This window comes from Bos mutus, chromosome 2, assembly GCF_027580195.1.
Source record: "Bos mutus isolate GX-2022 chromosome 2, NWIPB_WYAK_1.1, whole genome shotgun sequence".
NCBI lineage: Eukaryota > Metazoa > Chordata > Mammalia > Artiodactyla > Bovidae > Bos > Bos mutus.
The window spans coordinates 11,612,626-11,635,438 of NC_091618.1; the positions used below are offsets into that span (position 1 = coordinate 11,612,626).

General features: G+C 37.4%; 1 protein-coding gene across 1 annotated transcript in view; it reads left to right on the top strand.

The window, feature by feature from the left end:
• EPB41 (erythrocyte membrane protein band 4.1) overlaps positions 1 to 22,813 on the top strand; it is a 181,566-nt gene that overhangs the window by 126,273 nt on the left and 32,480 nt on the right. The window contains 7 exon segments of the mRNA XM_070384231.1: positions 6,275 to 6,468; positions 9,746 to 9,802; positions 9,987 to 10,028; positions 11,145 to 11,207; positions 16,041 to 16,065; positions 16,068 to 16,216; positions 17,981 to 18,031. Coding sequence (XP_070240332.1) covers positions 6,275 to 6,468; positions 9,746 to 9,802; positions 9,987 to 10,028; positions 11,145 to 11,207; positions 16,041 to 16,065; positions 16,068 to 16,216; positions 17,981 to 18,031 — 581 coding nt within the window.

Sequence of the window (22,813 nt, forward strand, 5' to 3'; positions counted from 1 at the left end):
CAGAAATGGGAAATAATTCAAATTTTTAGAGTTAAGTGTTCTCTATATATGCACCAAAATCTTTTAATAGCTAACGAACTCATAAAACTGAAAAGCCAGAATATCTTAAAAAGTAATCACTACCTCTAACACTGAATATATGAAAAAGCATTGAATTATACAGTTTAAATGGGTGAATTTTATAGTATGTGACTTATATATCAAGTTGCTTAAAAATACAAGAAAAATAAAAAAATAAAAAGACAAGAACCACAGTCACTACCATGATTCTCTGTTGTGATCCATACTTTTTATAACTTTTTATGGAGAAAAGGAATTTGCTTCTCTCCAGAGGTCCTAGGTGATATTTTATGCTTGAATTGCATATCAGTGTGTACATAGTTAAGTTTTTGCTCAACATACTTTTGGGATAATATTAACCTGTAAGAAAAAAAGACAAAGATCTAGGTGTGACTTTAAAGTTACTAATATTTAGGATTTGTAATGTATTTTTATATCCAACTTTCCCATAGAGTTGGGGAAACAGATGGGGAAACAATGGAAACAGTGAGAGACTTTATTTTCTTGGGCTCCAAAATCACTGCAGCTGGTGACTGCAGCCATGAAGTTAAAAGATGCTTGCTCCCTGGACAAAAAGTTATGACCAATGTAGATAGCATATTAAAAAGCAGAGACATAACTTTGCCAACAAAGGTCCGTCTAGTCAAAGCTATGGTTTTTCCAGTAGTCTTGTACGTATGTGAGAGTTGGACCATAAAGAAAGCTAAGCACTAAAGAATTGATGCTTTTGAACTGTGATGTTGGAGAAGACTCTTGAGAGTCCCTTGGACTGCAAGGAGATCCAACCAGCCCATCCTAAAGGAAATCAGTCCTGAATATTCATTGAAATGACTGAAACTCCAATACTTTGGCCACCTGATGCAAAGAACTGACTCATTGGAAAAGATGCTGATGCTGAGAAAGATTGAAGGTGGGAGGAGAAGAGGAGGACAGAGGATGAGATGGTTGGATGGCATCACTGACTCAATAGACATGAGTTTGAACAAGCTCCGGAAGTTGGTGATGGACAGGGAAGCCTGGTGTGCTGCCGTCCATGGGGTCGCAGAGTCGGACACGACTGAGCAGCTGAGCTGAACTTCCCATAGAGTTAATATCTTCCATATTTTGCAAATGTTGCAACTTTCTGCCTCTGTTTCTAACTGCCAGTTACCACACTTATACCTACTTTTCCACATATAGCACAGATTGCCAGGGCTAGGAATACTGAAAACTTAAATCATTTGGCTCTGCAATATTAGTGTTGGATTAAAACCAAATGCAAGTGGCAAAATAACACATGGTGAAAGAATGGGCTGTGCTTCTCTGATGCCAGACAGAGTCGAATTAATTCTTTGAGAGGAGGTGTGAATACACATGTATAATGATACTTTAACACAACTGTGAGCAAAATATTTTGTCACATTCCCCTGTGTTGTTAGATTTGGTCTGCCATCTGCCATTCTTGCGTTGACGGGCTTAGAGCACCCATGAGGAGCAGGGACTTGCAAGAGGCTACAGAGTTTCTACTGAAAGATAAATTAGATCCTTGGGTTTCTGTTGTTTTTTTCCTGTGTATGCCCTGAGGAGTGATTTCTTTCTCTAGAGCTCATTACAGTACATCAAGCATTTCTTCTTTGGTGTTGTATATATGACATACTTGTGAATCTCAATTTTTTAATCTGTCCTGATTCATGGAATTCCTTTTATTTTACCTAATTTTTATTGCTTATGAGTCTAAATTTATTAGGAAAAGTTAAATTCAGTATACTTAATTTAAGAATGCTGGAAAGTGTGTAATAAAAAATTATACAGATTTCTATGTAATTTAATTAAGATTTTAAAGTCTCAGCACATGAAGGTTGATGATCAGAACTATTAAATCATATGGAAACACACTACATTTCTAAACATTGCCAGCGAGCTCTTACTACAAAGTATATGGATGTCCTCTTTTAGTTCCTGAAAGAATGAAGATAAAAATCATAAAAAGAGTATGAGTGATTGTTTTAAAGTGAGTGATGTGAAACTTAGATGCCCAGTAATCCAAACCAAAACAGCTCTTAACTCTGTGAGATCAAGCTTTTGTCATAAGCATATATTGTATATTCCCTCTAAAGCAATCTATATATAGTCTTTGCCCTAAATTAGGGTTAATTAACCTAGTGATCAGTGCAAAGAAATAGAGGAAAACAATAAATAGGAAAGACTAGAGCTCTCTTCAAGAAAATTAGAGATACCAAGGGAACATTTCATGCAAAGATGGGCTCGATAAAGGACAGAATTGGTATGGACCTAACAGAAGCAGAAGATATTAAGAAGAGGTGGCAAGAATACACAGGAAAACTATACAAAAAAGATCTTCACACACACACAAAAAAAGATCTTCACGACCCAGATAATCATGATGGTGTGATCACTGACCTAGAGCCAGACATCCTGGAGTGTGAAGTCAAGTGAGCCTTAGGAAACATCACTATGAACAAAGCTAGTGGAGGTGATGGAATTCCAGTTGAGCTATTTCAAATCCTGAAAGATGATGCTGTGAAAGTGCTGCACTCAATATGCCAGCAAATTTGGAAAACTCAGCAGTGGCCACAGGACTGGAAAAGGTCAGTTTTCATTCCAATCCCAAAGAAAGGCAATGCCATAGAATCCTCAAACTACCGCACAATTGCACTCATCTCACATGCTGGTAAAGTAATGCTCAAAATTCTCCAAGCCAGGCTTCAGCAATACATGAACCGTGAACTTCCAGATGTCCAAGCTGGTTTTAGACAAGGCAACGGAACCAGAGATCAAATTGCCAACGTCCACTGGATCATCGAAAAAGCAAGAGAGTTCCAGAAAAACATCTATTTCTGCTTTATTGCCAAAGCCTTTGACTGTGTGGATCACAATAAACTGTGGAAAATTCTGAAAGAGATGGGAATACCAGACCACCTGACCTGCCTCTTGAGAAACCTGTATGCAGGTCAGGAAGCAACAGTTAGAACCGGACATGGAACAAGAGACTGGTTCCAAATAGGAAAAGGAGTACGTTAAGGCTGTATACTGTCACCCTGCTTATTTAACTTCTATGCAGAGTACATCATGAGAAACGCTGGGCTGGTTGAAGCACAAGCTGGAATCAAGATTGCCGGGAAAAATATCAATCACCTCAGATATGCAGATGACACCACCCTTATGGCAGAAAGTAAAGAGGAACTAAAAAGCCTCTTGATCAAAGTGAAAGAGTAGAATGAAAAAGTTGGCTTAAAGCTCAACATTCAGAAAACATAGATCATGGCATCTGGTCCCATCACTTCATGCGAAATAGATGCGGAAAGAGTGGAACCAGCGTCTGACTTTATTTTTCTGGGCTCCAAAATCACTGCAGATGGTGATTGCAGCCATGAAATTAAAAGACGCTTACTCCTTGGAAGGAAAGTTATGACCAATCTAGACAGCGTATTAAAAAGCAGAGACATTACTTTGTCAACAAAGGTCCATCTAGTCAAGGCTATGGTTTTTCGGTAGTCATGTATGGATGTGACAGTTGGACTAAAGAAAGCTGAGCACAGAAGAATTGATCCTTTTGAACTGTGGTGTTGGAGAAGACTCTTTAGAGTCCCTTTTACTGCAAAGAGATCCAACCAGTCCATCCTAAGGGAAATCAGTCCTGAGTGTTCTTTGGAAGACTGAAGTTGAAGCTGAAGGCCCAGTATTTTGGCCACCTGATGTGAAGAGCTGACTCATTTGAAAAGACCCTAATGTTGGGAAAGATTGAAGGCAGGAGGAAAAGGAGACAACAGAGGATGAGATGGTTAGATGGCATCACCGACTCAATGGACGTGAGTTTGGATAAACTCTGGGAGTTGGTGATGGACAGGGAGGCCTGGCGTGCTGCAGTTCATGGGGTCGCAGAATCAGACACGACTAAGCGACTGAACTGAACTGAACTGAACCAGCAAGCTTATTCTGTACACACTAGAGCCAGTACCCCTTCCTACGTCTCTCCTCAGTTGTGACAACCAAAAATGTCTCCAGATATTGCCAAACGTTCATGGAGTGGGGGGCAAAATCACCCCTGGTTGAGAACTGCTGCTCTGAATATATTAGAGAATGGGAGTGATGATGCAGATTGATAAGACTCTGAAAGAGAGTAGGGTAGAACTCAAAGTGTTGTTTTGATTATTTTAAGGAGTAAAGACCAAAGGTTTTGAATTTATTTTATTTTTAAATTAATTTTTATCGGAGTGTAGTTGATTTACAATGTGTTAGTTTCTGATGGACAGCACAGTGAATTAGGTGCATATATGCACCTGATATATATATAATATATACGTATCTCCATTCTCTTTAGATTGCTTTCCCAATAGGTCATCACAGCTTACTGAGTAGAATTCCCTGTGCTATACAGTAGGTTCTTATTAGTTATCTATTTTATAGTAGTAGTATGTATATGTCAGTCCCAATCTCCCAATGTATTCCTCTCCACCCCTTTCCCCTTTGGTAGCCGTAAGTTTGTTTTCTACATCTGTCAGTCTATTTCTGTTTTGTAAATAAGCTCATTTGTATTGGATTGGCCAAAAAGCATCTTTTCATGTGTTGAGGAAAAACCTCAACAAACTTTTTGGCCAACCCAATAACACTGTTTTTTTTAATATTCCGCATATGAGTGGTAACATATGATATTTGTCTTTTCTGTCTGACTTAATCACACAGTATGACAATCTCTAGGTCCATCTGTGTCCTTGCAAGTGGCATTTTCTTGTTCTTTTCTATGGATGAGTAATATTCCATTGTATATACATACCACAGCTTCTTTATTTATTCATTCATCCGTCGATGGACATTTAGTTTGCTTCCATGCCCTGGCTGTTGTAAATAATGGGGCAATGAGTATTAGGGTGCATGTAACTTTTTGAATTATGATTTTCTTCAGATATATGGCCAGGAGTGGAATGGCTGGATCATATGATAGCTCCGTTTTTAGTGTTTTAAGGGACATGCATACTGTTCTCCATAGTGGCTGTACCAATTTACATTCCCACCAGCAGTGTAGAAGGGTTCCCTTTCTCCACACTCTCTGTAGCATTTATTGTTTGTAGACTTTTTTGATGATGGCTGTTCTGACTGATGTGATACCTCATTGTAGTTTTGATTTGCATTTCTCTAATAATTAGTGATGTTGAGCATCTTTTCATGGGCCTCTTGGTCATCTGCATGTCTTCTTTGGAGAAATGCCTATTTAGATCTTCCACTCATTTTTTTATTGGGTTGTTTGTTTTTTTGATATCGAGCTACATAAGCTGTTTGTGTATTTTGGAAATTAATCCCTTGTTGGTCACTTTGTTTGCAAATATTCTCTCCCATTCTGTGGATTGTCTTTTCGTTTTGTTTATAGTTTTCTTTGCTGCACAGAAGCTTTAAGTTTAATTAGGTTCCCTTGGTTTATTTTTGTTTTTATTTTCATTATTCTAGAAAGTGGATCAAAAAATATCTTGCTTCAGTTTATGTCAGAGAGTATTCTACAAATGGATTAAATGCCCCAGCCGAAAGGCATAAACTAGCTGAATGGATTGAATTTTACTTTTTAATGAAAAAGTTAAAAAGGAAAGTGCCTGGTTCAAAGATTTGCTCTTCAATAACCATCAAAAAGTGTGCATGTCTTATAAGAAGATTCCTTTATCCCAGGTTATTTTGTAATCATTCCAAGGAGGCTTAACAGAAAAATCAGACTTAATCCTCTTTTCTAGAATATATTTTTAGGTTACTGAAATCACCTATTAATAAATGCATCTTTATTTCAAAAAGTCTTCTTGGAAGAAATCAGACTTAATTAACCCTTTTTCTCCTTCATAGACTACCTAACAAGTTCTTAAAGCTAATAGATTACAAGGTTAAACAATCTTGCCAACTTTTTAATAAAATGAGCTTTTCATTTTTTTTTTTTAATATTTTGTTGTCCACATTCACCCCCGTCCTGCCTCCCATCCCACCCTTTATAGAATATGATCATCATCAGGAGTTTTTTAGCTTTTCTGTCAGGGTTCTTCTAACTTTTTTGTCCATTATAGCCGTTGGTCTCCTGCCAGAACACTGATAATTCATTTTTTACCTTCTGTATGTTAACCACTGGACACGGTAACACTCATATGTGTCCTGAAGCCACAGTTCTTTCACCTGGTGGCTGTGAAGGTGGTACAGTGACTCTCGCCTTCACTTCTCTGTCACTTTTGTCTCTTTCATGCAGCAGCGGCCGTTGAGCCAGCAGACCGAAGTCCTCGGCCCACCTCTGCACCAGCCATTGCTCCGAGCCCAGCCGCAGAAGGCGGTGTCCCAGGAGCGCCTGTCAAGAAAGCACAGAAGGAAACAGTGCAGGTTGAAGTGAAACAGGAAGAGGCACCGCCTGAGGATGCTGAGCCAGAGCCCTCGGAAGCATGGAAGGTATGTCATAAGCCCAGAGGTCCAGCTCACTCACTTTTGGTTCAGAGGTGTTGACTCCTTGAGCAGGAGGGTTCTCAAAGCACTGGTTTTTGTTAAATCCTAACGAAGTTATTTCTTCCTTACTCTTTCTGAAACAAGGTAACTCCCTGTAAACCTGTAAAATATTTTCAAAGAATTATGTCATGAAGACTGTAAGCTCTCCCAGATGTTTTCAGGTGACACACAGCTTTACCCAACTTAAATTTTAAAAACTGAGTCTGTAAAAGTCACCAGCACTGTGATCATCTGCTTTTAAAAATAATTTTTACTCATCCAGAAGGAATCTCCACATTCCTTTCTAAGAGTAAGCTCAGCTAGTATGATTAAAATATAATTTGATCTCCTAAAATGGATATATATGTAACGTGCCCAAAGAATATCCAGATACTATATGAAGCACATATATGTGGTTGTTCAAATCTTAAGTAACTTTATAAAAAGAAGATCCATTCTGTAAGGAAAGTTATGTTACTGAATTGTTTATAGTTCTGAGTTGATTATACCACAGTCACTGAACTTTGTTGAAAAATCGCAAGTTTCATTAGTAGATTTCCCAGGAGTAACTGTACCTGAACTAATCTTTTATATGTTGATGAGCTTTTAAAAATACATTTAAGCAGCGATGGAGTTGAGGTGTCAGTTCAGATTTATAAAAGTAAATACCAGTCTCACTGTTGACAACAGAAATTAATAGAAACAATCTTTATAAGAAAAGCTACATTTTTATATGTCTGTTAAGAAATGTAAAACTGTGTAAGACCTTAGTAAGTGCTCTCACCTTGGCAGATAGATTGATTAATTCTGTTCTTTTGGAGCCAGTTCAATATCTAGTTCATCTATAAAGCGTGGCCAGTCTGGCTCTGTTTTGATTGTATTAAAAAAGTATTCAGTGTGACATAGTTCTCACTGTCCTTTGAGACCAACTCGAGTCCAGAGGTAGGGGGAGATTGAATGAAGGGTAAGTGTTTGCGTTTTTGTATCTAGCCAAATGTGCTTGACATTGGCCACAAGGTTCAGTATCAACCGTGCCTTTTTGATGCTAGACTACTTCAGTTTTTAATGTTAGGGTAGCTCACCTGGCACTTTGACTATCTTTTCATTTATATTGCTAACTGAAAATGTTGAATTACCGGAAGTGGCAAGGGAATCTTTCTGGTGGCTAAGATTCCTTTGGCTTTGTGCTTACTTCCTTGTTCTTTCACCTATCTGGCAGACAAAAGTATCTTCATGAATAGGTTCCCTCCCTTTGCTCTTGGGACCTCAGCGGAGTGGAGAGATCACTTCCTGTTACATGCTCACCATTTAGGTGCCAGTAGGGGGCCTTCTTGCTGGTTAATTCTATATAAATGCATTTTCAGATACTTGTATTGAGATCAGACTGAAGGCCACTTCTGATAACCTTCTACTACTAGTGACAGAGCTAACAGTGACTTGAGTTAATTTTATTTGTAGCAGTTAGAAACTAATTATGACATGTGCCTGAAGCTGTATTTACTATATAAAGCAGCAGTAGTAATAAAGTAGCCCTGTAACTGTGGAAATCTTATTACCTAACACTAATTTGGTGCCAGATAGAGAGAGCTTTTTGGCATCTTGAGTCATTTGACAAGGCCTATTTTGCAGGTGTGGAGACAGTACCTTTCTTCGTGTGCATATTTATCTCAGTTAATATTCTCTATAGGAGCATATGCAGAACTACTTGGTCTCCATTCTTAAACTGTAGAGGCTCTCAACTTCTTGCTGTTGGATTGCTAAGGACCCAAAGCAAGAAGTCATTATTCATTTAAACAAGTAATTTAAGCTTTACCAAATAATTCAAAACTTACATTTGCTAAGCATTCACAACTCTATGGAGATATTGTCTCCATTCTATCAATAAAAAACTTGAAACTCAGAGAGGTGAAATAACTTGTGAACAGCCACAAAGCAGGTGGGATTCAGAGCAGAAGTAACCCAAGTTGTTACTTACCCCCACAGTTAAAAGGGCTGTAGCCAGATGTGCTTATGATTTGACAGCGTCACAAAATTCGTTGTCATCTTATGTTCCTTATATTCAGTCCCAGAGAAAACAGCACAATGACATAATATTCTGAGGTAAGGCTGCCAAATGTGATCAAGAAGAAGATGTCAAGGAAATTCCCTGACAGTCCAGCGGTTAAGACTGTGCTTTCACTGCTGAGGACCCAGGTTTCCATCCCTGTTTGGGGAACTAGGATCCAGCAAGCCGCTTGGAAGCCAAAAACAAAGAATATGTCAAAATCACAAATTAATGAAGTTCTGTGAAGAATGTAAAGATAGAGAGTGATTGATTTGACCCTTAATAAAAACATTTTTCTCATTTTGATATATCCAGTGCTTTAGGCATTGCTTACTATTATGCTTTCTCTTAACAGTCTTGTTTTTTAAATTTATGCTTACTCCACTTGGGGCATATACAATGACTGCTACTAAAGGTATTTCAAAGCTAAGCAGGAGGCCTTAGTTACTATCTTCCTACTACTCAGGATGAATCTTTCACACCCACCGAACACATGGGCTCCCACTCCCTGGAGAGGGGAGTACAGTGTGTTGAATGTTGCAGCTGAGCCCTGTGTGTGCTTATTTATAAATCAGCCTTGGAAGTAACTGCATGCATCAGTAACATTTGCATTGAGTTTATTGTGATATGTTGTTGCCTAATAAACTCAAGGGTTAAACTGCTTTCTTAAGTAGATTGATCAACTAACAGAATTTTTTTGTATTTACCTGTTTGGTGTCATATGTGATTTATTTTATGTGTCCTTTAAGTGTAAAGACTTTGTTTTTGTTTCTGTCATATATGTCACACATGAGTATCTTCATTTGTAAATTTGTTTTTAACTGTCATTTAAAATACTTCTCCATCATTTTTTAAAAAGGAAAACATGACTTTTTAAAGCCTAAATTATTGTTTTTAGTAAATACTTTTTAAGAAACAAGTAGAAACATGTTTTCTTCATCAATAGAATAATTACCTTAATTTTTTTTTTTTTTTTTTAATCCTTTGGCTGTCCATATTACCTCTTCAGCCTTGAGAATGTGATGGTGAACTGACAGATTGTTATTGAGAACAGTGGCCTTCCCTGTAACACCCCCTGTACAATTGCATCATATCAGTTTATTTCATAACCACCTAAAGATGTGGCTGTTTTGGAAATATTGCCATTCATAGAAACCTACTAACCTGAAATGTTTTTACCACTTTATTTCTTAAATGTAGGTGGAAAAAACCCACATCGAGGTCACAGTACCCACCCCAAACGGTGACCAAACGCAGGTTTGTGCCAGCGGGCCGCTTGTTCCTTTTTCCCTCCCTCCCCAGTTTTTTCTTCTCCCGTCTTCCCTGCTCCTTAAAAAAAAAAAAAAAAATTATATATATATAAAAATGAAGGTTCAAACAAACTTCAATGAGACAATACTTTATCATTTTTCTTTCTTTTTTTTTAATAATGGCAAAACAGAAGCTTGCAGAGAAACCTGAAGATCTGATAAGAATGAGGAAGGTTAGCCATTTTTCACTTTCACAAAATCATATTACCATCACCCCTGCTGACTTTCATATTGCATTAAAAAGACAGTGATCCATTCTTTTCATTGATTTCTCTTAAGCCAGGAGTACTTTCAAGTAGCAGATGTATACACACACACACACACATATATACACACGAAAGTATATATATATACACACACACATATGTATACTAAAGAAATTATAATCCTGTACTGTATATTGAAAAATGTCATTAAAATAAACTTTTTCAGTATGAAAACACCTTCTTAAATACAATGAAATAAGTGAAGGCCAAATCTATCCTTTAAACTATATAAGAAATATTTCACAGTGGCACCATATGCTTGGAATCAACAGTATGCATTCAGTATTTATGCTCGATGGACTTGAGTTTGAGTAAACTCTGGGGATCCGTGAAGGACGGGGAAGCCTGGCGTGCTTCTGTCTATGGGATCATAAAGAGTCAGACACGACTTAGCAACTAAACAACAGCATTATGGAAACCATCATAGCAGCAACTCCCAGTATTGCTAATAATTATGGGTTTGGCTGTTCTGTGTCTCACTCTTCTTAGCTAGGGAGTGAGATGAATGTTTTTACTGAATAGAATATTGACTGACTCTGTATAAAATGTCCTTAGATCTTTCTTATGGAAGGCATTAGAGATGTATGTCCTGCAGTATTACTAAATACGAAACAATGTCAAAAAGCTAAATAATATTTTAAAGCATTTGCCTACTCCATGGAACACAGAGATTCAAGACTTCTTAAAGTCATGCGTTTTAAGATAACCCTCAAACAGCTTAGCTTCAAAAAGCAACATAAAACAGCTTGTTATGTAAGAAGCCAATGAAGCCAGGAGCACTGTCTGTTTAAATATCATCATCGCATTCTCCCATCATTCATGAACAAGGCCATCCATTTTCTGCTGGTAATTGTGTCCTCTGTGTGTCCTTGTGGTTCTGTGACCATTTCATGTTGGCATATGCTTCGCTGTGGACATTTAATTTTAAATATTTTTTTGGTTTGCCAATTTGCAGTTTTTTCCCGCAAGAACAACATTTTAATTTTTTATGCTTTTCTGTTTTTCCCTCTTTCATTTTCACAGAAAAAGAGAGAGAGACTAGATGGTGAAAACATTTATATCAGACATAGCAATTTAATGTTGGAGGTTTGTATGAACTTGAAGCTTATTTCAGTTGGTTGCCTGTAACCTGCATTCTTCGCTGATCCCCTTTCTTCTTTCTGTGCTGCGTTTGGTTTTGCATGCCATTGCATGAGAGAACTTTAGGTTTAAGATGCTTTTGCATGTTGGTAAACATGAAGATATGCAACCATCTCTACTTGTGAATCTTTAGTTTCCATTTCTCATACTTATCCAAAATATATGATTGGGACTACCTCTCTGCATCCCATGGTTCCATTGTTTTACCCACTTTTAGAAAGAACTGTATCACTGTTTAAAAGTTTCTTGACTTGTCCAAGAGTATAAATTCCTATATGTCTCAAGCATCAAATTTGTATGGCTTTTTAATCTTCTGAACCTAGAGAGTGTGGAAAAGTATGATCACAATTCAAAATGGACGTGTGAAAATGACAAAAGAGTAGTCAGGGAAAAAAAAGTAAAATACAGGAAGGAAAGAAGGGAGGCTGGCATTTAATGAGTAGTTCGTATGATATAAGATAGTTTAATTATAAAACAAGTCTGAAAGTGGAAGTCGCTCAGTTGTGTCCAACTCTTTGCAACCCTATGGACTGTATAGTCCATGGAATTCTCTAGGCCAGAATATTGGAGTGGATAGCCTTTCCCTTCTCCAGGGCATCTTCCCAACCCAGGGATCGAACCCAGGTCTCCTGCATTGCAGGCGGATTCTTTACCAGTTGAGCCACAAGGGAAGCCCAAAACAAGTCTATGGGTATGGAATTTTTATTTTAAAGAGAAAATTGAGGTTTAGAGAAATTAAGTAATTTCTTTGTGGTTATTATAGACTAGTAAATTGGTAAAGCTCGGATTTGTGTTGGGATCCATATAATTATTAAACTACACTTTTCTCCCATTCAGAAATAGCAACATACTATCTGCTATAGGAATTGTAAGGTCATTATATTCAATATTGATCAGATTTTCACCAAACTTATATTAGTATACTTTATCTAGTTTCAGACTCCACACTGGATAAGGAAATATAAAACTAACTAGAAGATTGGAGGAACTCTATGAGGAAAAATGAAGGAAATTGGAGTCATTCTGTGAAAAAACAGATCATGTTTACACATCAGAAACTCTTCTCTAATGACCTAATTATGACTCCACTCAAGACAGAACCACAAGAATCCATTCTGACATCATGGATTTAACTCAAGTACAAAGGAAATATAACTGTGTAGGAAGATGATAATGGCACCCTGCTCCAGTACTCTTGCCTGGAGACTCCCATGGACGGAGGAGCCTGGTAGGCTGCAGTCCATGGGGTCGCTAAGAGTCAGACACAACTGAGTGACTTCACTTTCACTTTTCACTTTCATGCATTGGAGAAGGAAATGGCACCCCACTCCAGTGTTCTTGCCTGGAGAATCCCAGGGACAGGGGAGCCTGGTGGGCTGCCATCTATGGGGTTGCAGAGTCGGACACGACTGAAGCAACTTAGCAGCAGCAGGAAGATGATAAATGGCTCTTGCCTTCAGGAAGCATACAGTGTAGGGACAAGTGGAAGAGAGAAACAGTGAATAAATAAACTGATAAAATGATTGTAGTTATTATAAAAGCTATGAAGAAAATAGTATGCCATGCTAATAAAAAGGATCTGCTCCAAATAAGGTGGACAGGGAAGTTGTCTCTGATGAGGTAACACTTCGCTGAGACCTGAAAGATGAACATATGTAACAGAAAGTATTATTAAAGTGGAAGTTTGAAGAAATTTTTTTAGATAGAACTTAGCCTCCAGGAATTAATTAATCTCATCTTATTCTTTATCAATACATATATTTTGAGTGCCTGCTAGGTATAATATAATATACTTTGATAAAAATAAACTATGGCCAGTTTTCATTAACCATGTACTGCATGGTGGGCACAATACCAAGTACTTTATATATATTTACCTCATGTAACATGGAGTTTCTTAGGCTGGATCCTAAGACATTTTAAACTTGGTAGCTAGATCTCTTTGCTTTCGCATGTAACTGAAACTAGACCTGAATGGTTCCACTTCTGAGATTAGGAAGAATAACAGATGTCAGTTGATCTCCTTATTATCAAGCAGTGTAACGTCTCCCAATTCCAAACATGCCTGTTTCTTGGCTTGCCCGTCTTTGATCCCTCCTCTTAACTGGAACCTGCAGTACCAATCATATATTTGTCCTTTGTTCCGTGAGGTGTGTTATGGCTTCTGAGACTCACAAAGTCCCTGTGTGTGATGTGTTTTTCCCAGCATTTCATTGACAGCCATGAGAGGGAATTTCTAAACAAGTGTGTGTGTGAAAATTAAAGCTACTAACTACCTTTTCAGAATATTTTCTATTTAATGACGTGTTTGGTTTGATTGCTGCTCAAGTTGTAGGATGATAGGCATCAAAAAGTGTCTCACCTGAAAACAGCCAAAACAGTTTGGCTAACCATCATTCTCTATATTGTAAAAGTTCCCCCCTACACCGCTCCCCACCCCCCGCCACTTAAGGAAGTTCTCTCAAGTTATCTGTCATACTAGCAGATTTTAAAAGTATTCTCTCCTCCCCCTACTCCTACCCCACCCCCACTAATGCTTTGTTCTGGCACAAATAAGGTCGAGTTCATTTTTAGATCTGCTGCCGCCTCCTCCATCTCCCAAAGAGAACCTGTAGCAAGTGTCTATGACAATTTCTATTTGGAACAGGTCCCTTTGAAATTTTAATTTTCCTCCGTGCCCCCACAGGTTTCCAACAGAGCCAGCTAAAAAGGTTGGAGAAAGCTCCCTCAGAAGCTACTGATTTTATTGAAACATTTATTTTCTTAGATGCCAAGCCAAACAAAAGCTAAGCAGGCCAAGTAACAAATCACCAGCCTCTCATAAGAGGCTAATAACCCAGAGAGTTATGGTTTTATCGTAGCATCTCTTGATCATTTTTGTTTTGCTCCATTCCCACCTTTAACCCTCCCAAACCTGTTTAGTTGTTCTTGGCCTGAGCAGATTTGATTTTTGTCAGAAGCTAGGTCAAGAGCCAGACATGTCTGGTGGGTCTCAGTTGTTCAGCCAACTTCGGAGTCGTTGACAGAGCTTGTTTCTGCTTTTCTTTAGCTAGTAATCATGATTTTCTTGCTTTCAGCTAGAACAAAAGTGCAAACTGTGGTTTCCCCATGGTGATGCCCATTTTCATGAGCTATACTCACATGTCACCCCAGCAGGCAATGGGGGAGCTACAGGATTGCCCTTTTGGGGTTAGTTTTCTCTTGGATCTCAGATCACGTAAACCTCTTTCAGTTTTGCAAAAATAAAAAGAATAGACTACTAAATGAATTTTCTGAATGAGTATCTCCTGAATCAAAATTGTGTCATATGCTTCACTGATTCTTTTTCTTCTACTGTATTCTCTTTGACATTGCTTTTGAAGAAAATTTACTTAATTGAAGCCTCTATTGCCCCAGGAGAAACTTTTTAAGCAACTTTTTGTTTAAACAAGTTCCTTCCCCACCCCACCCCCTAAATGAGGCTGTTTCCCATGGAGCCAAAAAAAAAAAAAAGACTAATCCTCAAAATTCACAGAGCGTATTAAGAGATATATTTAGTATTGTGCTTTTCTTGGATACAGAACTGCCTTGATATATAATAAACACAGAATTTTTAGCAGTCATCAAGTGACAGGCTCCCACATGTTTTGATTTCAAGCACAGATCTTTTGAGTTTTTTGAAGAAATATGTTGGACAAAGAACATTTGAGGTTTTGTCTTCACATTGTATTTCCCAGATTATTTCTGGCCTAGTCTGTCTTTTGAAAGTTGGTTACTGCCTCCTGTTACATAAACTTGAATGTTATTTATTATATCATTTCTAGCTTTATTTGTCCAGTTTTGATCATTTCTCCTTGGAATATCCCCCATGAGAGTTTTCCCCTAGTTGTCCGGTAGTCACATCTGCTCGAATAGTTATTTTAAGTTGTCAGTGAGATATAATAAGGTATTTGACAAGTTCTTATTAAATTGCTCCCTATCCATTGACAGTTACTAGAAGACAGTTCTTATTTTGAATGGTACTAAGGGATGAAGTAAAGCTGTCAGAAGGTAGAAAACATAAGGCTTTTAGTGTGTGTGGATACTATTGACAAAGAAAAAAATTCCATTATACTGTATATCCTGAGTAATTACTCAGAAATAGTAACAATCTGCTCTGGAGGCTTGAGCCAGGAATTTCAACAATACATTTTTGTATCGAGAAGGGGTTATTCCTGTTTACCGAAACCCAGCAACAGCCACCAGGTATTAAGAAAGCAAAACTCTCTCCAGGTAGAGATAGAGGGATACTGTGCAGTAACAGTTCATTAAGGCAAGGCAGCCAGTAGTGGGAGTCAAATCTTTCACCATGTCCTTCCTTTAACAATTTCTCCTTATCTATTGCTATCTCCATCCTGCCTGAGCTGAGCCTTAATCAGTTCCTATCAAGCTGAGGCTAATTGGGCTGTAGGATTACCTGTTTGGGATGAGGAGTTGGAGATCCAGCGCTGTGACATGATGGGAAAAAGAGTTGTAACATTAAGGAGTGAGCTCTTTATAGGTTCTATAACTGCTAAGAGCTATAGAGTGATGATGCTTTACTGCTTCCAAGAAAAGCACCATGTTAAAAAAAAAAAAAAAAAAAACAAGAAAATATACCATATTGTATATTTACAATCTGAATGTAATTTATGGATTAATAACATCTGTCCTGGATGTGGAGTTATTTTCTACCAGTGCCCATAGTATTCTGTGGGTTTCCATTGGTGTGGTCTTTCCCTGAGTATTCATTGTTTTGCATCTGTGTCCTTTCAACTGTAGGATTTAGACAAAAGTCAAGAAGAGATCAAAAACATCATGCCAGCATCAGTGAGCTGAAAAAGAACTTCATGGAATCCGTACCAGAACCACGGCCTAGTGAATGGGATAAACGCTTATCCACTCACTCTCCCTTTCGAACACTTAACATCAATGGGCAGATCCCTACAGGAGAAGGAGTGAGTACTTTGTGTGATGAATTGTGAGAATGAGTGAAATAAATGCTTTTGTATATTGATAATCTGTACCTGAAAGTTTAGAGCTGAAATTTAGCTTTGGTGTCTCATCAGTTCATTCCAGCTTTATAACATTCGTGATCAGACACTTAACTTTTTAAGTCACGTGGACCACCCAGTCCAGTTATGGGAGCCATTTAGAGCGACCAGTTGATGATTAGGCCCTGAGATCTGTCTCTGCAGCTGCATGCTTCTGGCTAGTGTATGTTTACAAATTGACCATAAGCCAGTAGAACTTTATGTCCAAACTGTGCCTTCAAGGGCCAGAGAGTTTACTAAATTTAGTAAGATCAAAATTGGAAAGGGATAAGCATTTTTTAAAAACTCTGTTTGAACACTTGCACAACTTAGAAATGTCTGGAATGGTTGACCACAATTATATAATAAACTGAGGCGGCCTCTAAGCCAGAAAATGGAGAATACCAAGTCTTAATGATTGTATTTCAGTTTTAGAAGAACTATTGATGATTTATTTTATGAGTAACGTCAAATTTAATAATACTATTTTTTTTAAGATAGTCACAGTTAGAGGTGGTGATACCTTTTAGAGGCTGTCCTTTTTCTATTATTGTTGTCATTCCCTATTTTAGAAATCCTACACCTGAATAAATGAATCTGTGTAATGAGAACATATTGAAAGTTAGTTTGAGCATGTATTCAAAAATCCTTTACTTAATCTTTACCCTGTACAGGTTAAGTATGTACGTGTGTGTATGTATATATATAGTCATAGTCACAGTGTAATGATTTTTAAATTATATGTTTATTTTCCCTAAAAACAATAGCAGTTCTATTTAAGAAAGGTAAAGTGATATCTTAATAATTTTTCAAAATTTAGTTTTTATATTCAGAGTTCATAGTAAACTATTCCAACTTACTGTTTAGTTTCTGGAACTGGAGAAGATAGTAAAAGTTTGTTCACAAAGGATACATTTTATATTTTTCAAAATGTGATTAAAACTGGCTAACAGCTGTCCAAAGAGAGTTGAACCCACTTCACCAAGAAGGGTGGAGAATTCCTGAATGATGGGCAGTGAAAATGTTACTGGGGATGATAGGATGCAATTTTTCCTATTCTCTGTCCTCTCAGCCTCCACTCCCTGGTCCTTAGTTCCGTATCCCAAATCTGGGGCATGAGACAGTGACTACCTTCTATAAGCCCATGACCTCATGAGAAAGCACTTGTTGCTACCTCACCTGGCTAACCCTGCAACCTATAACTGCATATTTTCTAAATATGTTTTCTTTTTGACTCGTTGCAGGTAATAAAAGATGCTCAAATACTTTGAAAAAGTAACTTAGTACTCTCTTGGATGAAGTTTGGTAAATTCAAACCAGTCTCCATTTCCAGAAAATAGTCTTGTGTCTTAATAGAAACCCTTCAGAAACCATCTCAGGGCTGGTTTAGGGAATATCTGTTTCATTCTGTGGATTTTGAAGAAATGACTTTTACAAATTAAATTAGATCAATATGGAGTACTTTAGCTCTAGGGTTATGGTGTTACCCCTCTACATGAATAATGTAATACATAAGGACTATACTGTGATAACCTTTTATATAGGTTAATCCCACTTTCTGGCATATCTTACTTTTTCTTTGATAATTAGGGCAGTATTTCTGTTCTCTGGGGATACCTCTTCCACCTTTGACAGCATTGTTGTTGCATTGCAAGGCAACTGAATTTTATATAATTTGTGTGTGACCAGGTGAAGAAAACCTCTGTCCTTCCCTCGGAAAGAAAGGTTGGTGGGCCAGAGGTAAAGCTGCCGTTATGACTTGTGCTTCTCAATCAGAATTGGCTCTTGTCGTGGCACTAAGCACATAATGCCCCCAAGCTGAACAGCAGCTGCTCAGTGATTTTTTTCTTTTGGCAATACTAGTAAATTCATATCCACCGCCTTTGGACCTAACACATGTAACATTTTCACTGCTGCATTTTGCAGCTTTCAATTTGCTTATTTCGGCGCATGGCTGGTTGAAAAGCTGCATGAAGATGTAAATATGTATTCAGAGAGAAAAACGAATTTAATTGTACCCTGTTCTTTTTATGTTGTCTTTCTTCTCCCTCTTATGTTCTTTTAAAAATCATTATAATTTTGCATCCTTTATTTTCCTTTTCTTCCTTGTTTTGCTGACCAGTCCCCCAGCTACTTTCTCCCTGATACATATCACTTAGGGGCGTGCAAAGAACCAGTGTCGAACTTCCCAACAGATCAGAGAAGGCTGGCTCAACTGAGAGAACTTAGAGCCAAGTTTTTCCTTTCGTAGCAAACATCTGTCTTGACTGGATGGCAGAGTACAGGAATTGCTGGGGGAGAAAAATTTCTCAATTGGGAAAAAATAATTTTCCATAAAAGTATCAAAAACATTTGCTTAATATGATGTATAAACCTTTGTGATGGTCCTTATTATTATTTTAAATCATGATTCTGAGTGGGTGGGGAGGGAGTTTGTAACTATTGAGATTTGTGAGGGTTTGGGTTAGGGTTTTTTTTCTGGTAGATCTTGGAGGCTCATATAAACTTTTATACTTTTGTTTTTCTTTTGCAATCTTTGAAATGTATAGGATTAAGATTTTTATTCCCTTGAGCAAAAGCTAATTGCCATACTGAATGAACTATTGCAGTTTTTTTAAGCCTATATGAAGAGATATGAGGATAACATTTTATATTCTGCCATTCTATTTGTAATAAAAGTAACTTTTTTGATGGCAAGAAGAATGCTTGATTATTGGCTTTGCCCAGTTGATCTAAGAAAAATTGGCAGCACCAAAGCAATGAAAAATGACTGAAAATTGGTGTGAATATCCTTAAAAGAGGAATAAATACTGTAACTAATGAAGTCCAGTGATTCCTTGAACTTTGAGGATTTTTGATCTTCATTCATTCACTCAGAAAATTACCTATTGAGTACCCTACTGTGTTCTAGAAACTTTGCTAGGATAATTGCCAAAGCAAAGTAAAATACAGTGTCCAAAAGATCTTCCCAAATCCTTTGCACATCCCCAAGTATCATTTTTGAGCATTTTCCATCTGTCATTTTGTTCATCTTTCTCTGTCTTTCTTGATCTTCTACCGTGAAAGCAGACACAGGAACGTGCTCTGTTAGTGCAGGACGAAGAGAAAGTTAAAAGGCAAGAGAGATCTACTGAAAGAGCCTTGCCCCAGCAAGAAAATGAAGAAACTCTTCCCAAGGTTTCTATTCCAATCCCTGAGGATCACAAGTTTCTCAAAAAGTGCCACCTCTACTCTAGTACTTTTTCATCTCCTCGTGTTCCTTTCGTGATGTCTTTTCTCCTGGTTCTTGCATTGGCTGTCTGGTGGTTGGTCTTTCTGTGATCGGAAAACAGGGGGCTCGTCTGAAATGTCAAGACTAAAACCATTGAACTTTGTCGTTGGCTTCTACTGTGTTACCTCCTGTGTGTTACCCTCTGATCTTGATAGTTCCTGTCCCAGGGGAGCGCTTGTGATCATGTCCTGTCAATACAATGTTACTCTTTATAGATGATATATCATGGGGTACAAAGGAGTAGCCATGGATTGCCAAAGCCAGTTTTCCTCACTGAAGTTTAACAAGTTTAGGCAAATTGGATTTAAGCATGCAGCAGGTTGGTACTTTGCCCAGAAGCTTTAATTCTCTTATCCTGCATGTTCTTACTGTTTACTGTTGCTCAGTACTCCTCTCCAGTGCTTCTCACAAAGCAGGGTATCCTGTAGACACATTTGATGGAATGTCTTCCCAATCCTTGATAGTTACTTGTGTGGCATGGGCTTTGTAGTTTAAGAAAAAATTCAACTTGCTAAACTTTCCAAAGCCTTAAAATGGTACATTTTAATCTATGAATCCATAACCACTCCTTTTCTTGAGATATCAAGTCAGTACATACAAAAGCCTTTTTCTGAAAAGGGCTTTTGACTTCCGTGGCCTTCTTATGTATGTTTCTGAGGTGTACAGGGACAAACAACTTTTATCCTGCCCAATGTACAGAAGAGGTCTGCAAAAGTTAAACGCATTTTCCACAAATGTAATGTTGATGGTATAAGGAAAATGGTGCTGGTGCCCTTTAACCTCCAGCCAGGGCTGAATTTTCCAGACTACTCTGCCATCTTCAAAAGTCCTGGAATAACAAATTTCTTGAAGATCTGGACATATGCATACCCTTCTCTGAATTAGAATACTGTGTTACTTCTTTATTGAATTAAGTAATTATATTGCTAAAAGCAATATTTAGCCATTATGATAAGGTTAAAGTATATATTGATATATTTTGTTTTTCTGATAGACTTCAGACTTGTTTATTCTTACATGTGTGTTGAAATTAATTGTCTTTAATCCATGGTCTTGTGAGCTAAGGCTCTGTTGTGACAAGTACGTGTCTTCTGTTTGCATGTTGATTTTTAAGGCTTCCCTGAAGTAAATATGCGTGTGCTGTCTCTTCACAACCCTACTCAGATGCCTAACCTGTTTTTCTCCCCTCAGTATTAATGAAATCTTGCATGTAGCCTGTTTTTTATGGCACTTGAATGTACCAATGTGGATGATTTGGTTAATGTCTCAAATATTGTTTTGAAATCTGAGTTCATAGAGTTGTCAAACTGAGATTATTGCACTTTACTTCTCAACACTTTCCAGCTGATGAAACTTCTAAACAAGACTTTTTAAGGTGGTAGCTTCTTAGAGTTTAAAAAAAAAAAAAGAGAGAGAACAGTAGAGCCAAGACTCTTTAGTTCTTCAGTACCCACCACTGCTACTCTCTTTTTTCTGGAGACATGTAGAAATAATACTATGGCATTTCCTGAAAACTGTGACTAGGTTATTATAGGCTCTCCAAAAAGATGGGAAAGAAGTGAGAAGCAAGTTAAAATTTAAAATCTGGTATAAGTGTATATCTTTCATGTCACAGGCTATGTTTGTTTATAAGAAATATTTTGTAATTAAGCATATTTGTTTATACTCATAATAAGGAGAGAGAGACCTCGAATCAACCTGAGATATTGCAGAGCTGTTCTGTAAGACAGAAAGTGATCGTAATAATACTCCTCTTTATCTGAAATAGACATGGGAACTTTGCTTATGAAATAACAAAACTATAGTTATCGGTTAGATTCTTTTAAATTTTTTTCAAGAAACAAGGAAATAACCTTAGGATTTTATTGATGCTTTTATAACTGTTTCAGATTATATTTCCAGTTTTCATCCTTGTACATAGCTTTTTACTCATTATTGTAAGCATCACCTTGAGTTGTGTTTCCCTTTGTATTGGAGTTGATTTCAAGTCCATTAAAATTCTAGTGTAAGCCAGCAATACTTTTCGGTTTTCTGAAGTGCAGCAGGAGTTCTCAGATGGTCAAAGGAGAGGCCTTTTCTTCTGTTAATAGAGTAAGAATGGTTGAGAAGAGAAGGGCCAGTCCTTTGACTAATAAGCTGGCTGGTGCAGTCTCAAAAGATATGCCTGTCACAGTTATCTTAGGGAAAATAGTTTACACTGCTGTCCATATGTATAACATAAAGCTGTAAATAGTCTTGGTTTTCCTCTCACATCTCATTTCATTCTTGATACCAGAGACAGATCCAAAGAACTGTGTGTTGGTTTTAGCTTGATTCAATCTTCTTTTTTTTTTCTTCAGCCTTCTTAACAACAGGTTGATGAGTGAAAAACAATTGGGACTAAGTAAAAAGTCTTGGGTTTTTGCCTTGGTTTTGCTAGTAGTTTATTCCTAGGGTGACTCTGAGAAGCTGACTTAACTCCTTGGTGCCCAGAGTTCCACCTAATAACGTAGAGACAAACCTACCTCTTGAGAATGTTCCAGGAACCAGGAGCTCTGGTGGGCATGGAATGCTTGGCCTTTTAGGGACTAGAAATTTTAAAAAAAAGCAGACACATTTGCTTCCTGGATTTTTTTAAAATAAAAGTAAGCAATTAGATAGCTGTATTTATTTCCATCTACTCCTTATTGACATTTGAGCAAACACTTAAAACAACTAAAGTTAAGAATTCCTCTTACTCTTAAGCAATTCATCTTACCTCTGTGGTATACTTAGAGTGGACCATACTTGAAAATAAATCCCGCATCTATATTTTGGACCTGTCTTTTAGCCATCTTCTTATGCTAGACATATGGATTATTAGACATGTGGATTATGAAGGAGCTTCAGTTTTCATGGGTCAGTTCTATTACTTCTTTGTATCTTTAGCAAAAGTTTTGAAGGGAGAAGATACCAACTCTGTTGAGTAACATGAGACTAGGGATTATCTGTGGACTAGATTTTGTTGTCATCTTAGATCCTAGTACATTTCTTCCTATTAAATACTACTTAAATTCCTGTGGATGTAAGACAATTCACCTTTTCCTACATTCCTAAGTCACTATTGTAATATTTCCTACAGAAGAGAATATAAGACATTTTTTGCATCAGAGGTTTGCTTATTTTTTGAAGGCATAACCAGTCAAAATTTATACTTAGCCTTTACCAGTGACCATGTAATTATGAAAGGAAGACAGAAAATTCAAAAATAGTATGAAACACTAGGAAGTTGC